The sequence below is a fragment of the Echeneis naucrates genome, chromosome 14, assembly GCF_900963305.1.
Source record: "Echeneis naucrates chromosome 14, fEcheNa1.1, whole genome shotgun sequence".
Classification (NCBI taxonomy): domain Eukaryota; kingdom Metazoa; phylum Chordata; class Actinopteri; order Carangiformes; family Echeneidae; genus Echeneis; species Echeneis naucrates.
Genome location: NC_042524.1, coordinates 4,399,401 through 4,422,062, shown reverse-complemented (window position 1 = coordinate 4,422,062; position 22,662 = coordinate 4,399,401). Strand labels below are relative to the sequence as shown.

The following is a 22,662-nucleotide window of genomic DNA, read 5'->3' as shown; positions in this document are numbered from 1 at the left end:
GCAGATGTGTTATTGTTTCCTTGGCAGCGTGTGCTCAGGGAACCCTTTGTTTTAAGTGCTGGCTTTAGATCTGGCTCTAGGTGATGCTGTGGTGCAGCATGCAGTCATGTGGCTACACCATCAACAAAGGACATTCCACAAATGAGATTTATTCTAAAGGACTGCATGAAAACACTCACTTAGAAAGAAATTTAACTTTGACATGGCTTTGTGCGCATTCGAATATGAACAAAGCTTATCAGATCATTTGAGATGGACGATTGGCCCTTAACTTTCACAATGTGGTGATACAGGAGAAAAAAACACGTGCAAATCATAGATGAATGTTGTTTGTAGGATGAAATTGTAAATGTTTTTAAAAATGATGCCCTTTAGTCGTTTTTTTTTGTTTTTGTTTTTTTTTTTTCAGGTCATGGCCACTTTCATGCTATAATGTGAGGAAAAAGAGAGTGTCATGTCCGTTTTACACTGGGTGGGGTGGGGGGGCAGAATATCCAGCAGAAAATCACTGTAAACACAAAATAAAGCTATATAGGTGTAATGTGCCCCCCCCACCCCCCTTACAGTGTGTGATTTGTGACAGTATGACATGTGACTCGGTGTGATTCAGTACTCTTTGTATTTTACTGCTATCTTTATACTGTATACTTTACTTATACTTTATACTTTATACTCATTTATTAATCTTTTACCACTTCTCCTATTCCGGACACGAACAAAGGAGATCATGCAAACTCCACACACAGGAAGGCCCCAGGCCTGGAAACAGCTGCTGTGTGGGACAACAGCGCTAAACACTGTGCTGCCACAATAAATGCTGTAAACCTACCAGAGTACTTAGCTGCAGTCTTGGAGCAGCTGGGCTACTCAATGAAGTTAAGCCTCACCCTGAGGTTAAGCAGCATGTGACTGGCTCAATAAACTGGGGGGGGGGTCGGGGGGTGCCAAGGGAAAACCCTGTGCCGCTGAAGGATGAGGCTTCATCACATTCTCTTCCCACCTTTGCTTCACTCCTGACTGCCAGCTCTCCGGGTGAAATCTTGCTGTAATGTGGTCGCTGATCTTCTTTAGTTTGGCTCTGCGTTTGGCTCCTTCCTGTCAGCAGTTCCCCCGTCTGTGCGCCACCCCGGAGGCCTTACGCACCAAGGAGTGCTGCCCGCCTTGGGAGGGAGACGGCTCGGCCTGCGGAGCCAGCTCGGGCCGGGGTTCCTGTCAGGATGTGGAGGTGCCAGACCAGCCCGACGGGCCGCAGTACCCCTTCTCAGGGCTGGACGACAGGGAGAGGTGGCCCCTGGTTTTCTATAACCGGACCTGTCAGTGCGCAGGGAACTTCATGGGCTTCAACTGCGCGGACTGTAAGTTTGGCTACTTTGGGGTGAACTGCAATGAAAGGAGGGAGTCTCTGAGAAGGAACATATTCCACCTGTCCAGGACCGAGAGGATCAGACTGGTGTCCTACCTGAACTTGGCCAAGAGGACCGTCAGCAGGGACTACGTTGTGGCCACAGCGACCTACAGAGAGATGGAGAACGGATCTGTGCCGATGTTTGCCGATGTGTCTGTGTATGATGTCTTCGTGTGGATGCATTACTATGTGTCCCGGGACGCCCTGATCGGGGGGCCTGGGAACGTGTGGACCGATGTGGACTTTGCCCACTGGGCGCCTGCCTTTCTGCCCTGGCACCGCGTTTACCTGCTGCACTGGGAGCATGAGATCCGGAAGCTGACCGGGGATGAGAGCTTCACCATCCCGTACTGGGACTGGAGGGATGCCCAGGGCTGCGAGGTGTGCATAGATGAGCTGATGGGGGGTCCTAGCCCACAGGACCCCAGTCTCCTCAGCGCAGGCTCGGTCTTCTCCTCTTGGAAGGTAAACATGCTCAAATAACTCTTCGTTTCCTGCTGTTTTCTTCCTCCGGCAACCTAAAATTCATTCAGAAATGAAAACTTAGAATTTCAAACATTAGGATGATGATCAGTAATTTTATATCTCACATTTATCCATTTTACTCAAAACATCACAAACATTCAAGACAGAAATCTCACTAGGAGACATCCTGACACAGTAAAAAAGAATCTGCAAGAACTGACTTTGTGTGCATGCACAGGTGCTGTGCTCCAGAGCCGCAGACTACAACAGCAGAGGAGTGTTGTGTGATGCCACGGAAGAAGGTCCACTGCATCGTCACCCTGGAAACCAGAACCGTAATGTGGTCCAACGACTGCCAACTTCTGCAGAGGTGGAGTTCACTCTCAGTCTGACCAACTATGACACTGGAGCCATGGACCGAAGCTCCAACATGAGCTTCAGGAACACTCTGGAAGGTCAGATAAGCTCAACCACAAGTGCGGGCACACACACACACTATCATCACTCACTGGGCTGCTTCATCTTAAATTATATACAGCACTGCACTGCTGCTCTCCGCTCACACTGTGTTAATCTGCTTCCTCTACGTGCTCCTCTGTGTGCTGGTGTCTCTGTCTCTGTCATTAATGAATATCTGCACTTTAATTTGATCTGCGGCCTCACGTGTTTGTATTTTTATTGAATAGAGTATGAGAGATGCTCAGGTTACATTGTATTTGTCGTTGGAGGCTGTTCTGCATCAGAAACAAACCATCGTCCGCCTCTTGTCTGTGTAACTTGTGTATTATTTGTAATTTTTCAGGCATTTATCGCTGATTCGGAGGTGATGAACAAGTGAAACGGAGCTTTTCAGACAATTAAAAGAACTAACCATCCATTGTATTGTCTGTGTTATTATTCACATGAATTAATTATGCATCACTAAAATGTTACCTGAGCCTCAGCTGACTCCTCCAATTCTAGGAAGGTTAAATGACACATCTACTTTCTATTGACAGTAGATTGAGTGTGACTTAGATGAAGTGCAGTCTCCAACGCAGGGTTGCAGATGGTCTCCTTGGATACCCAAAGTCTGTATCAGACAAAGTTAATCTCACAGTTGCTGAAGAAAGAAATTGTCATTGAAATGCACATCATTTCTAGACATGTCTGACACTTCGAATTGCAACTTTTTCTCGCTGAGTGTTATTTTATCCCATCGCTCAATGTTTCCAAAGCAGAAATGATCCTATTGTTCTGGGTTTGTGTGACAGTATCTCATTTTGCAACAAAAAGCTTTTTTGTTCTCTTATCACTTCGTGCTGCCATCCTTGTCACTGCTGATGAGCACGTTCTCGCCTTGCAGGATTCGGGGACCCTCAGACTGGTTTGGGAAGCAGCTCTCGTATGGGCATGCACGCTGCCATCCACGTGTTCATGAACGGCTCCATGTCCTCAGTGCAAGCCTCAGCAAATGACCCCATTTTCCTTCTTCACCATGCTTTTGTTGACAGGTAAGAGAGGACACAGGTATAGAGAGACTGAAAAACATGATGTAGCTGCTTTTACAGTAATTACTGTGTTTGTTTTCTTCCCTCATGAAAGCATTTATGAGCAGTGGCTCAGGAGGCACAGACCATCACCATCCCAGTATCCAGAGTCCAATGCGCCCATTGGGCACAACAGTGAATACCACATGGTGCCCTTCCTGCCCCTCCACAGAAACAAAGAATACTTCATCTCTAGCAAGGATCTTGGATATGAATACTCTCACCTGCTAGACGCCAGTAAGTTCACCTTGGTAGCAGAGTTTTTCGATTTCCATTTTTCATTTGCATCTGGGGAAGTCTATTACTGTTTTCCATTATCTGTTAATCTGGTTCTCGTGCTCACCCTGCATTTAAAAAAAGAAAAAGAAAAAGAAAACCCTGAATATATTCAGAGAACAAAGCTTAAAACCAAAGTTCCTAATCTCAACAAGATATCCAGACCGTTAAAGTTTAAGAATTTAACCCACTCACAACAAAGCTGCTCATCGTCTTACTCCTAATTTAAAAGGTAAACTCATCGTCCTTGCTTGGTCTGTCTTTGTACCTGCATGCCTATTTCCCCATCTGAGGTACTAATAAAGGATTATCATCTTATTTTACTGCTCTGTCCTTCCCAGACCAGAGGCTGGCAGAATCTATGCGTCCTTACCTGGAGGAGCTGCAGGATGTGTGGCCCTGGCTGCTGATGGCGGGGCTCTTTGGAGGGATTGTGACAATGGCCGTCACCGCAGCTGTTCTCACTGCAAAGCGGCGATATGGAGGGTTGCCTTGGTTGCCTGCAAGGAAGTGGAAAACCTTATTTATTCTCCCTGAAAGACAGCCACTTATCTGGAGCAATGACACTGTGGAAAGCAGCCACCGCAACTACCAAACAAGTACATAAACATCTGTTGATAGGCACGTCTATGAATTTTCATAGTAAAGCTGTGAATTATACATTATACTTACTCAGTGCTTTGAAGCTATGACTTTTATCGATACCTGTGTATTTAAATGGAGATTGATTATAAAACATTTTAGCACGTTTCACAGTAGATCATTTAAGACACGGTGTAACTTTGGGGGGGGGGGGGTTCAGGTTGAGATGTGAAGATAGAAAAAAAAATATCTGCTGAGTTGTTAAGGTCTGACACATGGCAGCTACATCAGGATAAAGTTCCCCAGTGATGCCTAACTTGAAGTTTTGTATTTCTTAGAGAACTATGACATTTGGAAAAGTCTACTCAATCTCAGAAGTTGCAAGTGAGCCAACATCTTGATGTGAAAGGTCACTTCTACTTTCATTTATCATTTCAGACTATGTCCAACAAGGTTAGAAGAGTCTAGCCTTTTACTTTGACATCTCACACACACATTCCCATCACAGTTTTCAAAGTTTAACACAAAAGTTTATTTTTGGTAAGAGAAATAAATTTCCCAATTATTTTACCGTTATACTGTGATCTCATTCAGCCACATTTGTCGTTCCAAGCCTTGACACATGCTGTCTAGCATAATTTTATTTTCTATAACACCGTACTTTGCTTGAAATACTTATATTCATTTGCCATTCTCAAATATTACAGTACATTCTCATTAAAATGTTGTTAAATGACAAAAAAGGTGGATAAATACAGCATTTATCATCATTTGGAAGCAAATTGTGTACAAACTATACATTCGGTATAATTAGGTTAAAAAAATGGCGCCAATCTACATTTCGACTGTGAAAAAGTGGGATATTGGTGCACATCTGTCAATCATTTAATTTCCAATTTGAATCCTTGTTGTGTTTAACACCGTTTATTCAGATTAAACTCCACATTATACGAGTGTGGGCAGATCCAGATTTCCGACTCAAACTATAGAGCAGCTTCATCGTCACCTATGAATACAGTATTTAGTCTGATGTGATGTCGACAAACAAAACAATGCAGTATTTTATACAGACAAAAGATGGAATGAAAATGTATGTAATCAAGTGTAAGTGTGCCACTTCAAATGTGCCTGAGTGACAAAAAAAAAAAATGGAAGCATACAGATGGAATCATCTTTTACTTTGTTGAAACGGACATTGTTGAAATGGAAGATGGTCACGACTAAAGTCTGTTAGGATGGCTAGATGGAAGTGGTCCACATGAAAGGCTTTATGGGTGTGAAATTAAAATATGGTCATTATGACACTCAGGGCTCTTCATTAGTGTGTAACTGCCTGACTTCATTGAAGGCTATTAAGAGTCAGAGTTCCTTCTCTTACCACTCAAAATCCTTAATGGTGAAAAAAAGAAAAAATAAAAAATGTAAAAAAAAAAAAAAAAAAAAAAACTTGAAGATTCTCTTTAGTGAACTGAATTTCCAAGAAAAAAAAAGGGGGTGAGAAGAAAAGGCAAAACAAAGAATGATAACTATTATGTATTCTCAATTGTGGCTGCAAATGTTGAGGAGTTGAGGCCAAAGTCCCATGACAGCGAAAGAGGTGACTCTTTGACGAGGTAAAGAATGGACTGTGTGGCCTTGGATTCAGCAAAAGAGACACACTGTGTTCTTATTCTAAGTCCTTATCATTCGTCTTCATCTTCGCTATCAGCCTCTTCTTTTTTTATCTCACTCTCCTTGGGCGGTGTGATGGGGGGAGGGAGGTCTAGACGAGCCCAGGACATAACTTCGGATTTCTTCATGGCTACCTCGATCTTGGCTGCCATCATGTTTACTATACTTTTACTCACATCTATCACCTACAAGGAAAGGAAGAAACCGGTGTTGAAAAGGTCTGCTGTTATAAATATAACCAATTAGAGCAATTAGTTAGGTGAGTTTTCATAGCCAGAAGAAACGCTACGGCAGGGCTTAAACAGATTAACCAAACTCAAATCTATTATATCTTGGATTTATCTACATGTGGGCTCACTTTGAAATTTGAATCTAAATGTACCAAGCAAAAAAAAGGGAAGGGAAAAAAAAACAAAAAAACAAAAAACAACCTCTTCCTTCCTTTCCTATAAAGTGAACAAACAGTATACAAGTATGATATACTGAGTTATCTGAAATGCTGTGCCAGCATAGAAACGGTAACAAGACGTTTCACATCAGAAATAAAGTGATGCTGTACTTACTCCCCACAGGCTGATTTTCTGCTCAAATTCCTTCTCCCCTTCAAATATAACATGAATGTTGAGCTGAAGGAGAACAGAAAAATAAATATTAGAATGCAAACAACAGTGTCACAATCAAAGCAGTTTAGAGAGGCAGAGAAATCGTCTGACAGGCTGTAATATCCCTCACCGTGGTGCTGTTTGCATCCACGTAGCATAGCTCTGGGACGGAGTTCTTGGCATAGATGGAGATGATGACCTGTGACCCGGTCTGATGCCAGTCAAACCGACAGGGAACCACTTTCTTACCCTGCACAAACAATTTGAAGCGGTGCTCATTATTCATATTAACTCTCTCCTGCAAAGCATTTCCTCCACTGTATTCACCGGACTCCACTAGATGGAGTCACAGCTGAGGGCTCTCTCCAAGACACATGAAATTTTCTTTTTGCTGTGAAGCAGGCCAACTTACTGCATCCTTTTTCCTCCATAGATGTACTCCCTTGGTGCACCCCTCTTGAGCGAGGAATGTGTTAAAATCAGAGGTTTTCCTCTTACAGCAGCTCCAGTATTTCATCCTGCAGATGTTAAAGACAGACAGCCGGTGGATTTTTAGAAGTCAATAAGTTGTCACTCAAGTGGAGCAATAAACAAGATAAACCTTACTGTTTATCTTGTAACTGAAAAATACAAGTGTTGTTCTCTGTATGTCTCCTTTATACTGTCCAGAGTAGCTACGATTTTATGGCAACATAGTGAAAGTTAGGTATTTTAATTAAATAGTTTAAGAAAAGATCATTAATACTAACCCTTCATGGAAGATAGGAAACCCAGAGTGGTATAAGCACACATCAGAATCACTTGCAGGCCCTTCAAAACTCTGAAGACAACAAAAGTGTAGTTGAAGAAGATTGTAGTTAGTACTAATCAGATTCAGAATATTTTATTCGGCCCAATTTCTACAGCCTATCCATTTCATGTAAAAATAATAATAAAAAGAAGAAAATGAATAAGTTAGTTGATGGCAACAACCAGTCATTGACATTCACCCCGATATGACAGATACACAGATCAACGGGTTAGAACTTCAAAAGAAACCACTGAACCAAAATCAAATCAGATTTATTTTTTAGCGCCAAATCGTAACAAAGTTACGTCAAGGCACTTTACACATAGAGCAGATCTAGACCAAACTCTTTATGGAGTTGTTAAAGACCTCACTGTTAAAAAAAAAAAAAAAAAAAAAAAAAAAGAAAGAAAGAAATCACATGCTATTGAGTTGGCTTAGGATCTGCAAGTTGGCTACTATCAGCATTTAGTAGCCGAATAGCAAAAAGAATAAATGAATTTGCATAGCTATTCATTTTTAGCATGGGCACATAATACATGATCCGGTTGACAAATTATTCCTTCTTCTTTCTTCCAGAGAGAGCACAGGTCATTTATTGGGGCTCCTGTGATCTTAATGAAGACTTTAATGTTATTCAGACAATTTTTGTCCTTCACAGACAACCCATCGAATGAGCACATAAATGAAAACGTTAATAGGCTCTCAACAAAAGCTTGAAACCCCTAGTAACTTGTGGTAAGAGTCCCAATTAGATATTTGAACTTATAAGTTTTACATTATTTCTCTAGTGCTGACTTCTCATTGCAGATGAGTAGTAGCATGCAGAGGGATCACATCAAATATACTGCTTATTAAAGCCTCAAGCTTGTTCTGGGTTATTATTAGAATGATAGAGGGGATTGCATGATTAATGACTAATACTGCCTTCTCTAATAAAGACCTCAGAGACAAAATGTAAAAAGTACAACATTTAGACTGTACTGAGATGCTGACTGATTAATCAACTAAAAGCAGGCAGCCCTTGAGAGAATCACATGGCAATCAACTCATTTAAGGTACAATTATGCAAATCAGTAAAGTCCCACTGTGAGCTGCTACGGAACCTGTCAATGCAAATTTTTCTCACAATTTATGCTCTCATCTTGGGGTTGTTGCTCTGACAGGCAAGATTAGCTTGAGCAAAAAAAAATTTTTTTTTTCTTTTCATTCTGTCGAAATAAACGTGACGGAAGAGGAAAAGGAGCTGGTTTTACTCCACCTTAAATGGAGTGGGGAGTGCGTCTGGTGTGTTCTAGTTGTTTTTGATCTATGTGATTTCATACTGATTTCATTTCATTACATGTATATTTTGTTTTCTCTAAATTGAAAAACTGTTTGAATTGGTGAACTCAATCTGGCTTAAAAATTTGAAGATTTAAGCAGCTGTAGCCACTTCAACAATATTCACAAAGACAGATTTTTGTAACACCATAACACCAGAATGTTTCCTCATTAGATAGTCACAGATTCACCTACTTTAGTGCAGCCTCCATTTTTACAGGACGTTCCAATCTTGATCTCGTCGCTATCTTCCTCTAAAAACACAGAGAGATAGAAGAAGTTACACCAGTACTTGGAAGTGCATTTTAAAAAATGCAATGGTGCCATGTTGCCCTGTCCCTGTCAGCTTTTATTCAAACACCTGGGATGTGATTGACACAAGTAAGGGCAAAGTCCCAGTGGCCATCCATTAGCTTTTGTTGTCACTATGACCTTCCTGTCTACTATAAGTAGATGGGCTAATGTAGGATGTAGAGGACAGACAGAAATGTAGTAGAGAGGGGAAAGAAGTTCTCACCTTTATTCTCTGCTGCGTTTTCAGACAACTTAAGTTTCTCCAGAGCCTGCTTCAGCGATGCAGAAACTTTATGCTGCAATCTCACCATCGGCTCATCAGCACTATAATCATAAGAAACATACCAATTATGAACCAGTAACTTGCTGCAAATGTTTTTAATTGAAAACTATTTGAAAGGATATTGTGATTTGTAGTTTTTTGGTAAAAATGTAGGTCTCTGGTGTAAAGCCACCCACACACCAATATACTACTTGAAAGGGTTTTCACCATTAAATGGTAATTGCATCATCAATCATGGGTCTACGTAACCTAGATAAAACACCAGACAACGTCTCTGACTATTCTGTAGATGTAGATGTGTTTGATGATTTCAGGCTGATTTGATTCTTCTTATGCAGTACCAATCCTTTTATGCATTGGATCAGAAAAATTTGGAGCAGAATGCGGATATACAGTAGTAAACAGAGAGTCCAGTTCAGTGGATAGAAGCTTCTTGATGTCTTCTTGGCCATTTTATTTATACTTTAGAGCAAAATTTCAAAACAAGGTCAAATTAAAACTATGAAATAATTACATTACTGTTTAGTGTAGGCTAAATCCTTGTGTCAGCAAAATCATAGCTGCTATAATGGAGGAGCAGGGAGAGGAAGTAACTGCCCAGATAAGAGCTCAGGGTTTTCCTACAGTATTGATTCAAATATCACAATCCAAGTTTGAAGCCAACTGTACAACCTGGGTCTGCATATCGCCTCCTGAGGCTTTGGCGCGGAAATGATGTACTCATTGAACTTTGGTTTGGTTTGGTCATCTGCCTCCTTTTCTCCTGATGATGTCACATCTGGTTTCACTGGCTCAGGGGGCTTCTCTTTGTTATGGGGGCCCCGAGTGCAGCCCTGTAAAGAGAAAGTGACTTGCTGAACTCATTACAGATGATTGCTCTGCCCAAAATAGCCACAGAAAAGGCGGCAGTCAATGATTGTAAATAGACAATGGAAACATGACCATGGAGGATTAAAAGAATAGATGAAAAACTGAGGCAACAAACTTACAACAATGCTAAGGAAGTCTGAGAAGTCGGTTGTTCTTCTCTTGCAGCAAGACCACCCCTGGAGGAAGTTACAGAGACATTAACGCTGACCAGGTTACAGTACTGCAGGACACGAACTGACTGAGCAGTTTTAAGTATTATACCTTCAATGCATCATGGAACACCGGGACTCCTGGATGATATGTGCAGCCGTCTGTGAATAGAAAACACAGCTTTGATTAAATCTATAGATGTTGGGTAAATTAAGAGAAAACAACATGAAATGTCTTAGTAAGTTGCCTGGCCTCCACACACCACCAGAGCAGTTTTAATGATGTGTAGCAGTGAGTATCCAAACTCTACTGTAGGGAAGAATACCATCCCTCTAAAAGACTTTCCATCATTTAGTGTTTTCATAATGGTGGTGCGGAGTACATCTGAGTTGAGATCTGGTGTCCGTGAAGGCAGTAGCATGATCCACATAATTTTCCATTCTCATCTAATCATTTAGTGACCCATGAAGCCCCGTGGATGGGGGGCAGCGTCCTCATTTTCAGGATTTTTCACCTGTCTGTAGCTTCAAAAAGAATTAAACCATCATCTTTCAGAAGAAAAGGTTCATCTAAATTGCTCAGACCGGAAAAATGCCCATGTCATCACAGAACACAGAGAAAGGTTGTAGACCAGTCGTCTCTGAATATGCCAAGGGATTTTGTGACTATCACTGCAAGTAATCCATATTCATTTTCAACAGTTTTGATGGGCATAGAGCCTTTCGCAGTACTGGAACATCAATGATGTCATACTCCTCCTTTCAAGTGTGGTAAAACTCGCAAAAGACTGCGTGATGCTGCCTCTAGGTGTACCCTGTCAAAGGAATATGTTGCCAACTGAAGTGCTTCAAGTGAAATCGCCAACAAAATACCATGAAGTAATTTCAGAGGATGATTATGGCAGCATTTGTTTGTTTGTGGTCAAGTTTAAATATCTATTGTAATATTTTCAGTAAATAAATGCTAAACTTTAAGCTATAATGATTTGACATGCTGAAATGAACGAGTATAAATCACATGCATATTGTAGGTGGGTAAAATAAACAGCAGGGATAGCCTTTGTGATCAAAGCAGCTTCAGCAGTAACTGAAAAAAGATACATTAAAATCAACCGTCTTCCTCTTTGGGCTAAAATATCAATCAGAAACAAATCAGACAAACCCCCAAAACACAAAAGGATTAAAAAAAGATATAGAAGATATAGATTATGATCATTTTTCATGTTTTCAAAAGTCACTCAGTATTACACTTCCTTTTGATAAAAATGGCTTTAATTTTCACAACCTCTTGCACATTTGCAAATTTATGAAATGATTTGCATTCGTCCTTGTGGAGTGCGACAAAACAAAGACATACATAAATGATTAACTTGAGATATTACACACCGCTTTTACCCAAAGAAACTTCTCTGGAAAACTAGTATTTCCCATTGAAGCACAAACATAACGATAGACAAACCAAATGCTACTCTAAAAACAGAACACCAAATGAAAATACTTTAAATTTTAAATGAAGGAATTAGTGTTAGAGTTGAGATGTAATCAGAAATGTATTTGACAATACATCACTTCAGATTTCCCTTTAACGAATAGCAAAACATGATTAGTTCTAATGTCCATCTTTTGCAAAGTGGATTTGTAAAAGAAATCTGGTTGGGGGACATGAAAGATCAGGGTGAACTGCAATTGTTCCATGCCACTGCCTTAGATACACATCTTAGATAGAAAAATAATGATAATAGAGGCATCCTATTAAAATGGAAATTAGACTTGATTCCTGTTTTGAGCATCTACTGATACACAATCCTATATTACTTGAGGATAGAAGATGGCATTTCTAACAAATAAAAGTAATGGAGGTCTTGTAATGGGAGCTGAAGACAATGTTATGACTTTCACGGTTAAATTATTTTTAGTTTATTGTGCACCTCTGTTCTTCGGGCAAATCTGTGAGGATATAATAACAAAATGAATAACTAACATTATTTCCAGAATTAATAATCAGCAATTCCTCACATAAGCATGTGTGCCAAAATAACTAACATTTTTAGAGACATCTCTCTTTAAAGTAACTATAGCATTAGTCCATGATTTTGGAGAGAAAGATACACTGTTAAAATATCATGCACACACATATTTTGTCGGAGGTCCTGATCTCAAAAGGAAAATAATTACTGGGGCGGATGCGCTTACATCCACAGATCCAGGTTTAGCTGCTTGTGGTGGACACTGAGGGTTCAAAATATACTTATACTCAGATTGTCAAGAAAGGGATTAGCCCATGAGGTCATTTTATTTCTTTCTATTACGTCACTTAAATTTTATGTCCTCGTTTCGACAGGACTATCACCTCATGGCAAGAAGGTTCTGGGTTCAAACCTCTGTGTTTTTTTGCATGTTCACCTCATGCCTATGTGGGTTCCCTCAGGTTACTCCAGCTTCCTCCTAAATTGCCCTTAAACATCCATATGTCAGCATTAATGGGCCTTTTGTCTCTTTATGCCAATATTTACCAGCAGCCCTGCAACAGACTGGCAGCCTGTCCGGGGTGGTACCTCACCCCTGTGCACCTTGTGATCCTGACAGATAAGCAGTATGGGTAATGGTTGGATGTGATGGATATTTTGCACATCTCTGTGCAGACAAGAAGACCTGCCATATACTGTAGTTATCTCAAAGCAGACCTGCCATGTCTGCATAAGGAGGATAGACATTGGGCATACGGGAAGCTGTGATGAATTTTCAGTATCTGTCCTCATCTGCTGCTCCACTAATAACAGTTGACAACTTGTGTAAAACTGGCTGCAGAAGCTTTAGAGGGAAAAAAGTGCCATTTGAATGGACGTTTCGACCACAGTCCTGTGCATTAAGGTGGTGCTAACTTTAACTTGGTAAAATAAACACAAAGCTAATAAAAAACCTCATCTCACTTGTCCCCGCACCTTGTGTGTGACATTGAGAAATGTAATGTGGACAGTCCGAGTATAATTAAAAAGTTTAATGACTTTTTTTTTACTGAAACTTAAAACCACCAAGTTTAGCTCGTCCTGTCCGGGACAAAGTCTTAGCCATCATTCGGCTAATCAAACGAGCTAAACGTGGTAGCAGCAGCGGGCTAAAGTGCCATTTGCCACCAAATTTATCAGCTCCAGAAGTGCCAGTGAATGAAACTGCCACAGTTCGGGGACCAGGTGGCTAAACTCGGGCTAGCTTCATGGGCCCAACAGGCCTGGCCACACTTGAGAAATTTCTAGAAGATCGGAGGTTAGCTAGCTAACAGACCATCAGAGCAGCGTTAGCTAAGGCACTACTCACCGTCCGGGTTATTTTCTGGGTCAAACCGCTGCCCGCATCCTTTGTTATAACACAAAACAGACATGGTGGGCCGAAGACGAGTCTTAAGAGCTAAAATAAAAAAAAAAATCGGAGGCAAAGTTTGTAGCCGGCCGTGTGTGTGAGGTGGTGGGCAGATAACCGAGCCGCTGCTCTGCCTGCTCTGCCTGCTCCGCCGCACGTTACTCGGCTCACACTTCCGGATGTCGTCGGCTGCGCTCGGCAAACTTCGGAGACGAACCCGAACCCAGCCCGCCGCAGCCGCTGCCTCCATCCCGAGCGCACCGCCGGTCCGGCACAAGCGACAAACTGGAGCTGCCCTCTTCCAAACTTGGCGACGTTTTCCTCTCGTTTAAATCCGTCCAGCAAACTGACACCTAAGTGTTTTATGTAAACTGCTGCAGAGGGGGAGCAGAACAATACTCCCACTGCACCCGGAGGGGTGATAGTGGTCAGGTGCACGAAAAACTGGGGCAATAGGTTTTTAGTTTTAGGAGGACGACTGCAGCCGCCCGGATAACTGCCTCTGAGCATCACCGCCGACTTTTGCCCCCTTTATTTTTTTTCTTTGTATTTTTCAATCTCTTCTTGAAATAAAAGACTGTCGCAGAGAGGATGGGGAAGGATTTACTTTCACTGATCACTGCTGTTTCTTCTAAAGGTAGGACCCGCGGTGATATGTGTGTGTGAGAAGTGTCCATTCGACACAGTTCATTCAGCTGCAGACTTCAGAAATAGAAATAAATAAATCTGAATTAAACTCGTTGATTTTGCACAGAGAATCAGCATCAACTGCTCCTGCGTCAACATGGGAGAGAATAAATGTAGCCCAACATCTCCCGGGACAGTATCTCTCTGACAGCTTATTTATTGCTCATATTAATCCGTAGCACAGTTCGTCTATGCAATGTAAATGAGCCCCGCATATTTCATTTTTATTCCTATATTGAGATACCACCCGTCTTTTAAGTTGTACTTCATGAGGAAAGAAGCAGCTTTAAGGCGACGCACGCAACATTCAATCTAGCCCACACCAATCTACATAATATTTAAAAGCATTTGCAATCACACTGGCACTGGCATACACGTCTGTGAAAACTTTGTGCATTACAGTTTACTCGATGGTAACTTTCTCGGCTTGGGTGTTTGTTCAGCTGATTTATAAAAAGTGTATTATTCTTGACAGCACGGTATTTGTCAGATCACGGCATCCTCTGTCTTCCTATTGTATTGAGCGGTGAAAATACCACATCCCTGAAAAGTCCCCACCCGCTAAATAATAAATCCTCGTCTCTTTTAGGCAGCATTTCTAATAGTAACAGTGATTGCTCCTGATCGCTGATATTTTATACAGTGGCATGATATGTTTCACTGAGGCTGTGAAATTGTGCACTGTGCTTTTTGATGTGGTTTGTGTAAAGACATGTCAGACTTTGCCTCAGAACCTTTTGGGAACAATGTTCAGTGTCTGAATGCAAACAGTTTGAGTTCAACATTGACTCACTATCATATCCCCACGGTGAAATGTCTGTAACTTTTGCTTCACAGTACTCTGTCAAATTTCTGAGTGTTCAGAGTAGCTGTCTCAAGAAACACATCAACTGAATCCAGATTTTTTTTTTCTTCCCAACTACAGGGTGACTGGGTGATGGAATAGTGATGAAGGCTAATTGGTGGGGAAAAATGCTTCCTCTACCCAGCCTATCTCTTCTTTTTCATTTCATTTGCTTCCTCTGCTTCCACCTCCTCCTCCTGTTCCCCTCCGCCAGTGCCCAGTTCCTTCTAGAACCTAGGTCAGGACAGGGCCTGTTGCTCTTCACCCAGCCTGCCTATAATGCCTCCATCTTTGAGAACTCTGCAGCAAGAACCTATACGAGAAGTGAGGTCAAGATGGGCATAATTCTTGCGCCACCTCGGTCTTTAGACATAAAATATTCCATCGTGTCTGGAGACAATGAGGGACTCTTCCAGGCTGAGGAGTTTGTAATGGGAGATTTTTGTTTCCTCCGCATACGCACAAATGGAGGCAGTGGCGCGATACTGAACCGGGAAGTACAGGACAATTACACACTGACAGTTAAGGCATCTGCCCAGGGAGGCCTGGAGGCCTTAGCCACTGTTTATATCAAGGTCTTGGATACCAATGATCTCCGACCTCTATTTTCTCCGACCTCTTATTCATTCATCGTCCCTGAGAGTGCTCCTCTCGGCACCAGCGTCGGCCGTGTAACAGCCACAGACGCTGACGTGGGCTCTAATGGGGCGTTCTACTACTTTTTCAGCAACAAAGTGGAACTCTTCGCTGTTCATCCGACCAGTGGGGTCATCACCCTCACAGGTCAGCCCAGGGTGGACAAACGAGAGCGCTTTGAGCTGGAGGTGCAGGTTGTCGACAGAGGGATGAAGCTTTACGGGAACAGTGGTATCAGCAGCACTGCCAGACTGGTCCTGACTGTGGAGCGGATTAATGAATTTGCTCCTGTCCTCAGTGCGGTTGCTGTCATTCCATCGTGGAAGGACAAGAGCCCGGTCTATGCTATTGTGACTGTGGAGGACAAAGACGAAGGGGTATCTGGGGACATTGAGTGGGTGTCTATCATTGAGGGTGACGCGTTGGAACAGTTTGTGGTTGATCGATCACCTGTTGGCAATGAGTATTGGGTTAAAGCATCAGATTTTGTAGACTGGGATATATTCCCGTTTGGTTGCAATTTAACAGTCCAGGCTAAAGACAGGGGAATACCTCCTAAGTTTTCAAATACCCAGGTTGTTCAGTTGTTGGTCACGAAGCCAGTGCCAGTCTTGGCAAATTTTGAGAAAGATGTTTATGTACTTAAGCTGAGCGAAATAACTCCCCCAGGCACAATTGTAGAGGTGGTAAAAGTCTCCCCTGCTTCTCTGAGTGTCAATTACAGCTTAAGCAGCCTCTCAGATCCAATGTACTTTGAAATAAACCCATCAACTGGAGTTATTACCACCACAAGGCGGCTGATGAGGATATCACAGGATTTCATGGTGTTGGAGGTGGTTGACATGATCAGTCAGCAGCGAGCAAGGGTCCAAATCACCATAGAAGATGCAAACGACAACTCTCCGGTGTTCAACAGGCCGTTCTATGAGACTGCAATCAATGAAAGCTTACCTCTCGGCACTGTTGTTCTTGTTGTGTCAGCTGTGGATTTTGATGAAGGAGAAAATGGCTATGTAACCCACACAATCAGCGGTGAGCAGTCTCTTCCATTTGCCATCGACCAAGATTCAGGTGAGGTGAGGCTCACAGCAGACCTGGACTTTGAGTCCTCAGATGATATCTATACTTTTGCGGTCCGGGCATCTGACTGGGGTTCACCCTACAGAAGGGAGACTGAGGTTAACGTCACCATTCGTCTGATAAATATCAATGACAACCAGCCTCTTTTTGAGAGGGTCTCGTGCAGGGGCATGATAAGCCGCGATTTTCCTCTCAGGCAGACAATTGTCACCTTGTCAGCTGTAGATATGGACGAGCTAGGAATGGTGAGGTATAAGATAGTGTCTGGTAATGAGTTAGACTATTTTTACTTGAATCCAGACTCTGGGGCTTTGTCTCTTAAAAGATCATTAGCTGCAGATAATCTAAAAAATGGTATATTCAACCTTAAATTGGTTGCAACAGATGGAGAACTGTTCTCTGATCCTACGTTTGTGAATGTGTCTGTGGTGAGGGGAAGGGTGCCATCCAGGGGGTTCAACTGCAAAGAGACCAGGGTAGCCCAGATGCTGGCAGAAAAAATGCTCTCAAAGGCATCAGCCATGGCTCGACCACGACTAGATGAGAGATATACAGACCTTTTCTCTATGAACACTCAGGCTCCACAGTTTGAGGCCTTGCCTACTAGTATTCTAGTGAGAGAGGACCTCAACACCGGCACCAGCGTATTTCAGGTGCGAGCACGAGACGGTGATACAGGTTTCAATGGACGTGTTCTCTTTTCCATATCTGATGGTAACAAAGAAAACTGCTTCAATATCAACATGGACACTGGGTTGATAACTGTATTGCAGCCTCTTGACCGTGAGCGGGAGGATCGCTACTTCCTCAATATCACCATTTATGATCAGGGCATTCCTCAGATGTCCAATTGGAGACTACTCACGATGATTATTGAGGATGCAAATGACAATGACCCCGAGTTCTATCAGGACAGCTTCTCGGCTCTAGTTTCAGAAAGCTCGGCCATTGGAATGGAAGTTATTACCATTGTGGCATTTGACAGAGACATGGGCCAAAATGGGCAGCTCTCCTACGTGATGCTGACCAGTGTCCCTCAGTTTGGTATTGATGGTGAAACTGGAAGCGTGTTTGTTGCCAGCACTTTGGACAGGGAAACGTTCCCAATGTTCACGTTGAAGGTTGAAGTGAGAGACAAGGCTGAGAGAGGCACTCGGAGGTCATCAGTGACTACTCTGAGTATAATACTGGAGGATGTTAATGATTGCGCCCCAGCTTTCATCCCCAGCAGCTATAGTGCTCGTGTGCTAGAGGACCTCCCACAAGGGGCTGTGATTACTTGGGTACAGGCTCAGGATCCAGACATTGGCCCTGGGGGACAGGTCCGATACTCTCTAATTAATGACTTCAATGGCACTTTTGAGGTAAGTGATATAATTTCTTGTATTTACGGTTGTGTGTGACCCTCTTTCATTTGATGTTCTATAATGTATGGTAATGTAATCATTTGTACAGATCAACCCTGTGAGCGGAGTGTTGAGGATTAGAAAGGAACTGGACTTTGAGAAGCAACAATTTTTCAACTTGACAGTACTTGCTGAGGACAGGGGCGTACCGAGCCTCAGAAGTCAGACATTTGTGGAGGTGGAGGTGGGTATCGCTCTGTCTCACTCGCACACACACACACACATACAGGTCTCACGTAAATATTTAAACTGTAGAGAAAATAATGCAGAGACTTTCAGTAAGCAGATAATACTGGATTAGTTGTGCCGGTGACATTACCTTAAGATTAAATATCAAACTAGAAAAACAACCAGAATTTAACTGAAGGTAAAGCTCTTGGCTTTGAGATTATTTAAAAGAAAATATCCTAATATTGGACTTCCTCCTCCGCTTCCTTTTCCCTCGTGGCTCCTCTGTGCTTATCAACCTGCCTGCATTCACATAGTGCCAGAGCAGAGGAAGAAGAGGATGCTGTACTGCTGCTGACTGTGAAAACATTATAGCGTGTGCATGCCTTTGTGAGTGTGGGAATAAGTTTGCCAAAAAAGATTTAAAAGATTCAGTGGTTTTATGAGGTCTTAATTCATATCCATTATTTTGGGAGCAAAAACAGATTCATTGCTGAAGAACAAAGACCTGTAGGAGGTGTTGTTGCATCTTTGAGCTATATATGCCCAGGAACACACAACACGCACATACAATTTTTTTATTAGAATAAATTTTAACTAGTAGCTTTGTCAGTGATGCATTTACATAAACAGTTGTGTTATTGATGCTCCCTACATTTTCATTCTCAGGGCAGAAAGCCTGCATGACAGCATTTAGATCAAGTTGCACTAAAACTCCTCTGACCGACCCACAGCAATGAAATATAATGACTGTCTTCAGAGAAGCTGAAGTATGCCCAACAATTAAATTCAGTTCAGGTCAGAAGGACTATCCTAATACTTGGTATAAGTAAAAAAAAAAAAAAATTACCATAGCGATTGCATTTGAAGAAAACATGTTGTTAAGAATTAGGCTATAAATAGCTTACTGTAATGCAATTAAAGGCAATATGGGAATATTGTTTTAGTGGTTTTTCAGTTCTTACATTCATGCTGTTTAATTCTCCACAAATCTTTAATTAGCTTTTTAATCAAAATTAAAGTGAACCTTTCACTTTCTTCAGGTGGTGGATGTCAATGAAAATTTATATGCACCCTACTTCCCCGACTTTGCTATGAGGGGCACAGTGAAGGAGAACTCTCGTGCAGGCACAAGCGTCCTAACAGTCAGCGCTAAGGATGACGACAAGGGACGAGACGGTGTATTGAGGTACTCTGTCAGAGGAGGCAGCGGACTCGGCACTTTCACCATTGACGAAGACACAGGTGTGACACTAGATCAATTTTGAAGCCTATTTATGTAAAGTGAGAATCCAATAATGTCAAGTGCCATGCTTGGAATATCAAGATCTAAATCTATTGCAAATTATTGCATGTTATGGGAAATCTTTTTATTTATTCATATTAGCCATGATTTTCGTTTGCATGCAGTTGTTTTTATCAAGTTTTTATTGTATTGTCACAGTGTGGAGTTGTACTGCAAGCAATGGAAAGAGAGAAAGCATCACCAGTTGCATGGTTTTGGAGATATTGTCTGTGTGCTTTAGAGAGAGAGACGGGAGGAGTGAGTGTGAGGTACAGTCAGAGTCAGTGTGTTGATGGGGCCTCACGTGGGAGCTGTGTACTGGGAGATCATTACTGTAATGAGGGCAGCATGGCAGCAATGTTGGCTGGGCCTCGGGCCGGTCAGACTGATTCAAGTGCTGCGTGGATAACATTGATCAAGGCTCTCCAGCCTCATCCTCTCCAAGTGTACTGAAATCACTCTGACTTATTTAAGGGCGCCTGATCCAAAAAAAGCAAGTAGTTGCCCCTAACTGTCCTGTAGTGTCTAAGCACAACTGAAAACATGTTGCTCCAAAGACAAAGCAGTGACTCACTCAGCCAGCGAGAAAATGACTCAAAATGGGGCATTTCATATTAGCTCATATTCTTTCAGGTTAGCTCTTTTTTTTAATATTTACATTTATATCAGTGCATGAGCTGACATGAGCACGAAGTAACAATATATATAGGTCTTTGCCTTTTCCATATATCTGTCAGAGAAACAGGACTTTTGTAAGCTCAGAGATATTGGTTGGAATCTTGGACCCTACCAATAACAGATCTACAAATAACAATGTAGAAAAGTGTGCATGCTTGGAATTTCCCAGGGAACTGAAGCAGGTGTGACTGTTGTGGCTGAAGACTCTCGAGCGTTCCCATCAAAGTTTGTTGCAGTCTCTGTCTCTGTCTCTGCGCTGCCGAAGCTGTGAAACCTAATATCTTCCTTCTCGTTGCTCCCTGTGCTGCTGAAACATTCCAACTTTGAGCTTGAAAAATCAGTTTCTCGCTCATTTATTCTCTCTTCCTCGCATGACAGTGGAGAGCGCACCAGAGTGCACTGTATGAGCAGAATAAGAATTTTCCAGGTTTTTGGTGCCCGCCACCATTTTTGCCGCTCCAGTGTAGAGTTTGTCACAGTTGTCTACTCACATACGGCTAGATAAACTTCATTACAACAGTGTAGCAGTTATTCATTTTAACCACTTTATTTTATTTAAGACCTTAATTTCAAGTAAGAAATGTCAGTGTTCCTCTTCTGGCCTCTCTTTCACCTCTCGTCACACTATCCCTACTGTACATTACTCACACTGGAGGCCTGTATTGACCTTTAACTAGGCTAATTAGTATTGACTGTAGTGGAGAGAGAGAGCTAGAGAGGAACAGATGGATGGACATAGAGCATGTCTCTTTCCCACAGTCTGTATCACTGTCTCTTCATATAGACAATGCATTGAGACATACACAATGACCTATGTATTGTATATATACTGACTGACAGACAAAATGGTGTACAGTACATAAAGAGATCCCTCCAGAATTCTGTAATAGTGATTGCCGCTTTTATTCAGTTTAGCATTATAACCTCAGTAACGAGCATCGCATCCAGTGAGAAAGTTTATTGAGCGCAGATTTTCCAAGGGAAATCTGAGTGCTTGTTGGAGCAGAAAGTGAAGGGAGAGGGGAGTGGAAGTGAAGCGAGGAGAGGAAGGAAGAGGATGCAGGGGAGTCTGGAGAAGATAAAATGTGTCAGAAGAAAATACTGCTCTCTTCTTCACAGACATTTTTAGATTTTTTTCTTTTTTTCTTTCTTCCTTTTTCTTTTTTGCTTTTGGGGAGTTTGTTGTAAGTTTCTCTTTTGTTATATATTTTCAACCTAATATAAAAAGTTAATGAAAAGTTTCTGACAAGTGCCACTTTGGTATCAGATAAAGGGAAAGTGTAAGCACCTGCCAAGGTTTCACTCTCATCAAAGCGTTTCATTCTGTCTTGAGGTATAGGATCTGGTGTTGTCAGACACTGAGACACAGGAGCAGCGCTCTGTCCTCACACCATGCATTTAGCTGCCTTGTTGAGTGCCTGCGCTCTTACTCCTTGTCAATCTGTGGCTCTAACTGCCAAAAGTATGGAGGAGAGAGGGAAGTAAGATAGACAGAGCAGTGGAGTAAAAGGGACAGCGAGAACGAGGAAGAAGCGAGAAATCAATTTTGTCAAGCCCTGTCTTAATTTATGACTTTGCCTCCCTTTTAGGTTGCAAATTGTCTCTTGTGCAGCTAATGACACCCCACTTTCTCTGTCATATCTCCCATTTATGAAGGCCACCTTTCCCCACATCTTGTGCATGCGTAAGACGGCTCAAACCTGTGTGGATGGAAAGCGAAAGCCCTATCCATCAGGAAAGAAGTGGGATCTTCCTCTGGCTTAAATCCATAGTTCTCCCACACTTTCAACAGGAATTGGTATTCTTGTCATTGTTTAGGAGGGAAAGCAAGCCCTGCAGTTTCTCATTGGGCTGCTGTCAGACGCCCTTGCTTCTCTATTAGTGGGTGTGTGAGCTCCAGGCTTTGTCACAGTCTGGATGAAGCACTCCCTAAGTTAAAGGCAAACACAGTTTTTGGCCGTCATGTATTCAGCATTTGTTTAAAAAAAAAAAGAAAAAAGGCAGCGATATGTTTCTTGATGTCCCCCTTTCTTTTGTACATCTATTCAGTCGCTTCAAGATGCAGAAATATGAATGCTATATTTTGTGATCAAACTAGAGATTGATTGTTTGATACAGTGGTACTAATTAAAGCGTGGGAACCTAAAACCTATTTGTTTGGCACAGAAGTTGAATAGACGTGACAGATGCATAAACCTGAGTGTTCTGTGAACATCGAGATTAGAAATTATGTCACGACCCTTCAATATTGTGTTCACTCTTTGAAGTGTGTTATTTATAGTGAG

The 22,662-nt window shown here is 42.1% G+C and overlaps 3 protein-coding genes across 4 annotated transcripts in view; 2 read left to right on the top strand and 1 right to left on the bottom strand.

Moving 5' to 3' along the window:
• The first annotated feature begins 1,048 nt into the window (after positions 1 to 1,048).
• Positions 1,049 to 4,282, top strand: LOC115054475 (tyrosinase-like). The gene is made up of 5 exons (XM_029519719.1): positions 1,049 to 1,870; positions 2,109 to 2,325; positions 3,216 to 3,363; positions 3,455 to 3,636; positions 4,017 to 4,282. The coding sequence occupies exons 1-5, from the start codon at positions 1,049 to 1,051 to the stop codon at positions 4,280 to 4,282; spliced, it is 1,635 nt and encodes a 544-aa protein (XP_029375579.1).
• Positions 4,283 to 4,775: 493 nt separating this feature from the next.
• On the bottom strand, positions 4,776 to 13,736 carry chordc1b (cysteine and histidine-rich domain (CHORD) containing 1b). 2 transcript variants are annotated; one of them, XM_029518705.1, is made up of 11 exons: positions 13,552 to 13,736; positions 10,349 to 10,398; positions 10,207 to 10,263; positions 9,890 to 10,050; positions 9,158 to 9,258; positions 8,836 to 8,894; positions 7,280 to 7,350; positions 6,943 to 7,048; positions 6,661 to 6,780; positions 6,492 to 6,554; positions 4,776 to 6,113 (listed from the first exon to the last, which is right to left on the bottom strand). In XM_029518705.1, the coding sequence occupies exons 1-11, from the start codon at positions 13,613 to 13,615 to the stop codon at positions 5,940 to 5,942; spliced, it is 1,026 nt and encodes a 341-aa protein (XP_029374565.1). In that variant the 5' UTR covers positions 13,616 to 13,736; the 3' UTR covers positions 4,776 to 5,939. The 2 variants fall into 2 exon arrangements, with proteins under 2 accessions (XP_029374565.1, XP_029374566.1); XM_029518706.1 differs by lacking the exon at positions 10,207 to 10,263.
• A 36-nt stretch (positions 13,737 to 13,772) lies between these two features.
• The window catches only part of fat3b (FAT atypical cadherin 3b), a 60,472-nt gene continuing 51,582 nt past the window's right edge, over positions 13,773 to 22,662 (top strand). Inside the window, exons 1-4 of the mRNA XM_029519717.1 lie at positions 13,773 to 13,864; positions 15,339 to 18,204; positions 18,296 to 18,430; positions 19,458 to 19,659. Coding sequence (XP_029375577.1) covers positions 13,773 to 13,864; positions 15,339 to 18,204; positions 18,296 to 18,430; positions 19,458 to 19,659 — 3,295 coding nt within the window. The remainder of the gene's footprint in view (positions 13,865 to 15,338; positions 18,205 to 18,295; positions 18,431 to 19,457; positions 19,660 to 22,662) is intronic.

Excerpts from the sequence above, each read along its gene's own strand:
- LOC115054475 (XM_029519719.1), top strand. The coding sequence starts at position 1,049 with ATGTGGTCGCTGATCTTCTTTAGTTTGGCTCTGCGTTTGGCTCCTTCC. Across the intron at positions 1,871-2,108 it reads CGGTCTTCTCCTCTTGGAAG|GTGCTGTGCTCCAGAGCCGC; the intron begins GTAAACATGCTC and ends GTGCATGCACAG. Across the intron at positions 3,637-4,016 it reads CTCTCACCTGCTAGACGCCA|ACCAGAGGCTGGCAGAATCT; the intron begins GTAAGTTCACCT and ends TGTCCTTCCCAG.
- chordc1b (XM_029518705.1), bottom strand. The coding sequence starts at position 13,615 with ATGTCTGTTTTGTGTTATAACAAAGGATGCGGGCAGCGGTTTGACCCA. Across the intron at positions 8,895-9,157 it reads AAACGCAGCAGAGAATAAAG|AGGAAGATAGCGACGAGATC; the intron begins GTGAGAACTTCT and ends CTGTGTTTTTAG. Across the intron at positions 6,555-6,660 it reads TGGATGCAAACAGCACCACG|CTCAACATTCATGTTATATT; the intron begins GTGAGGGATATT and ends GTTCTCCTTCAG.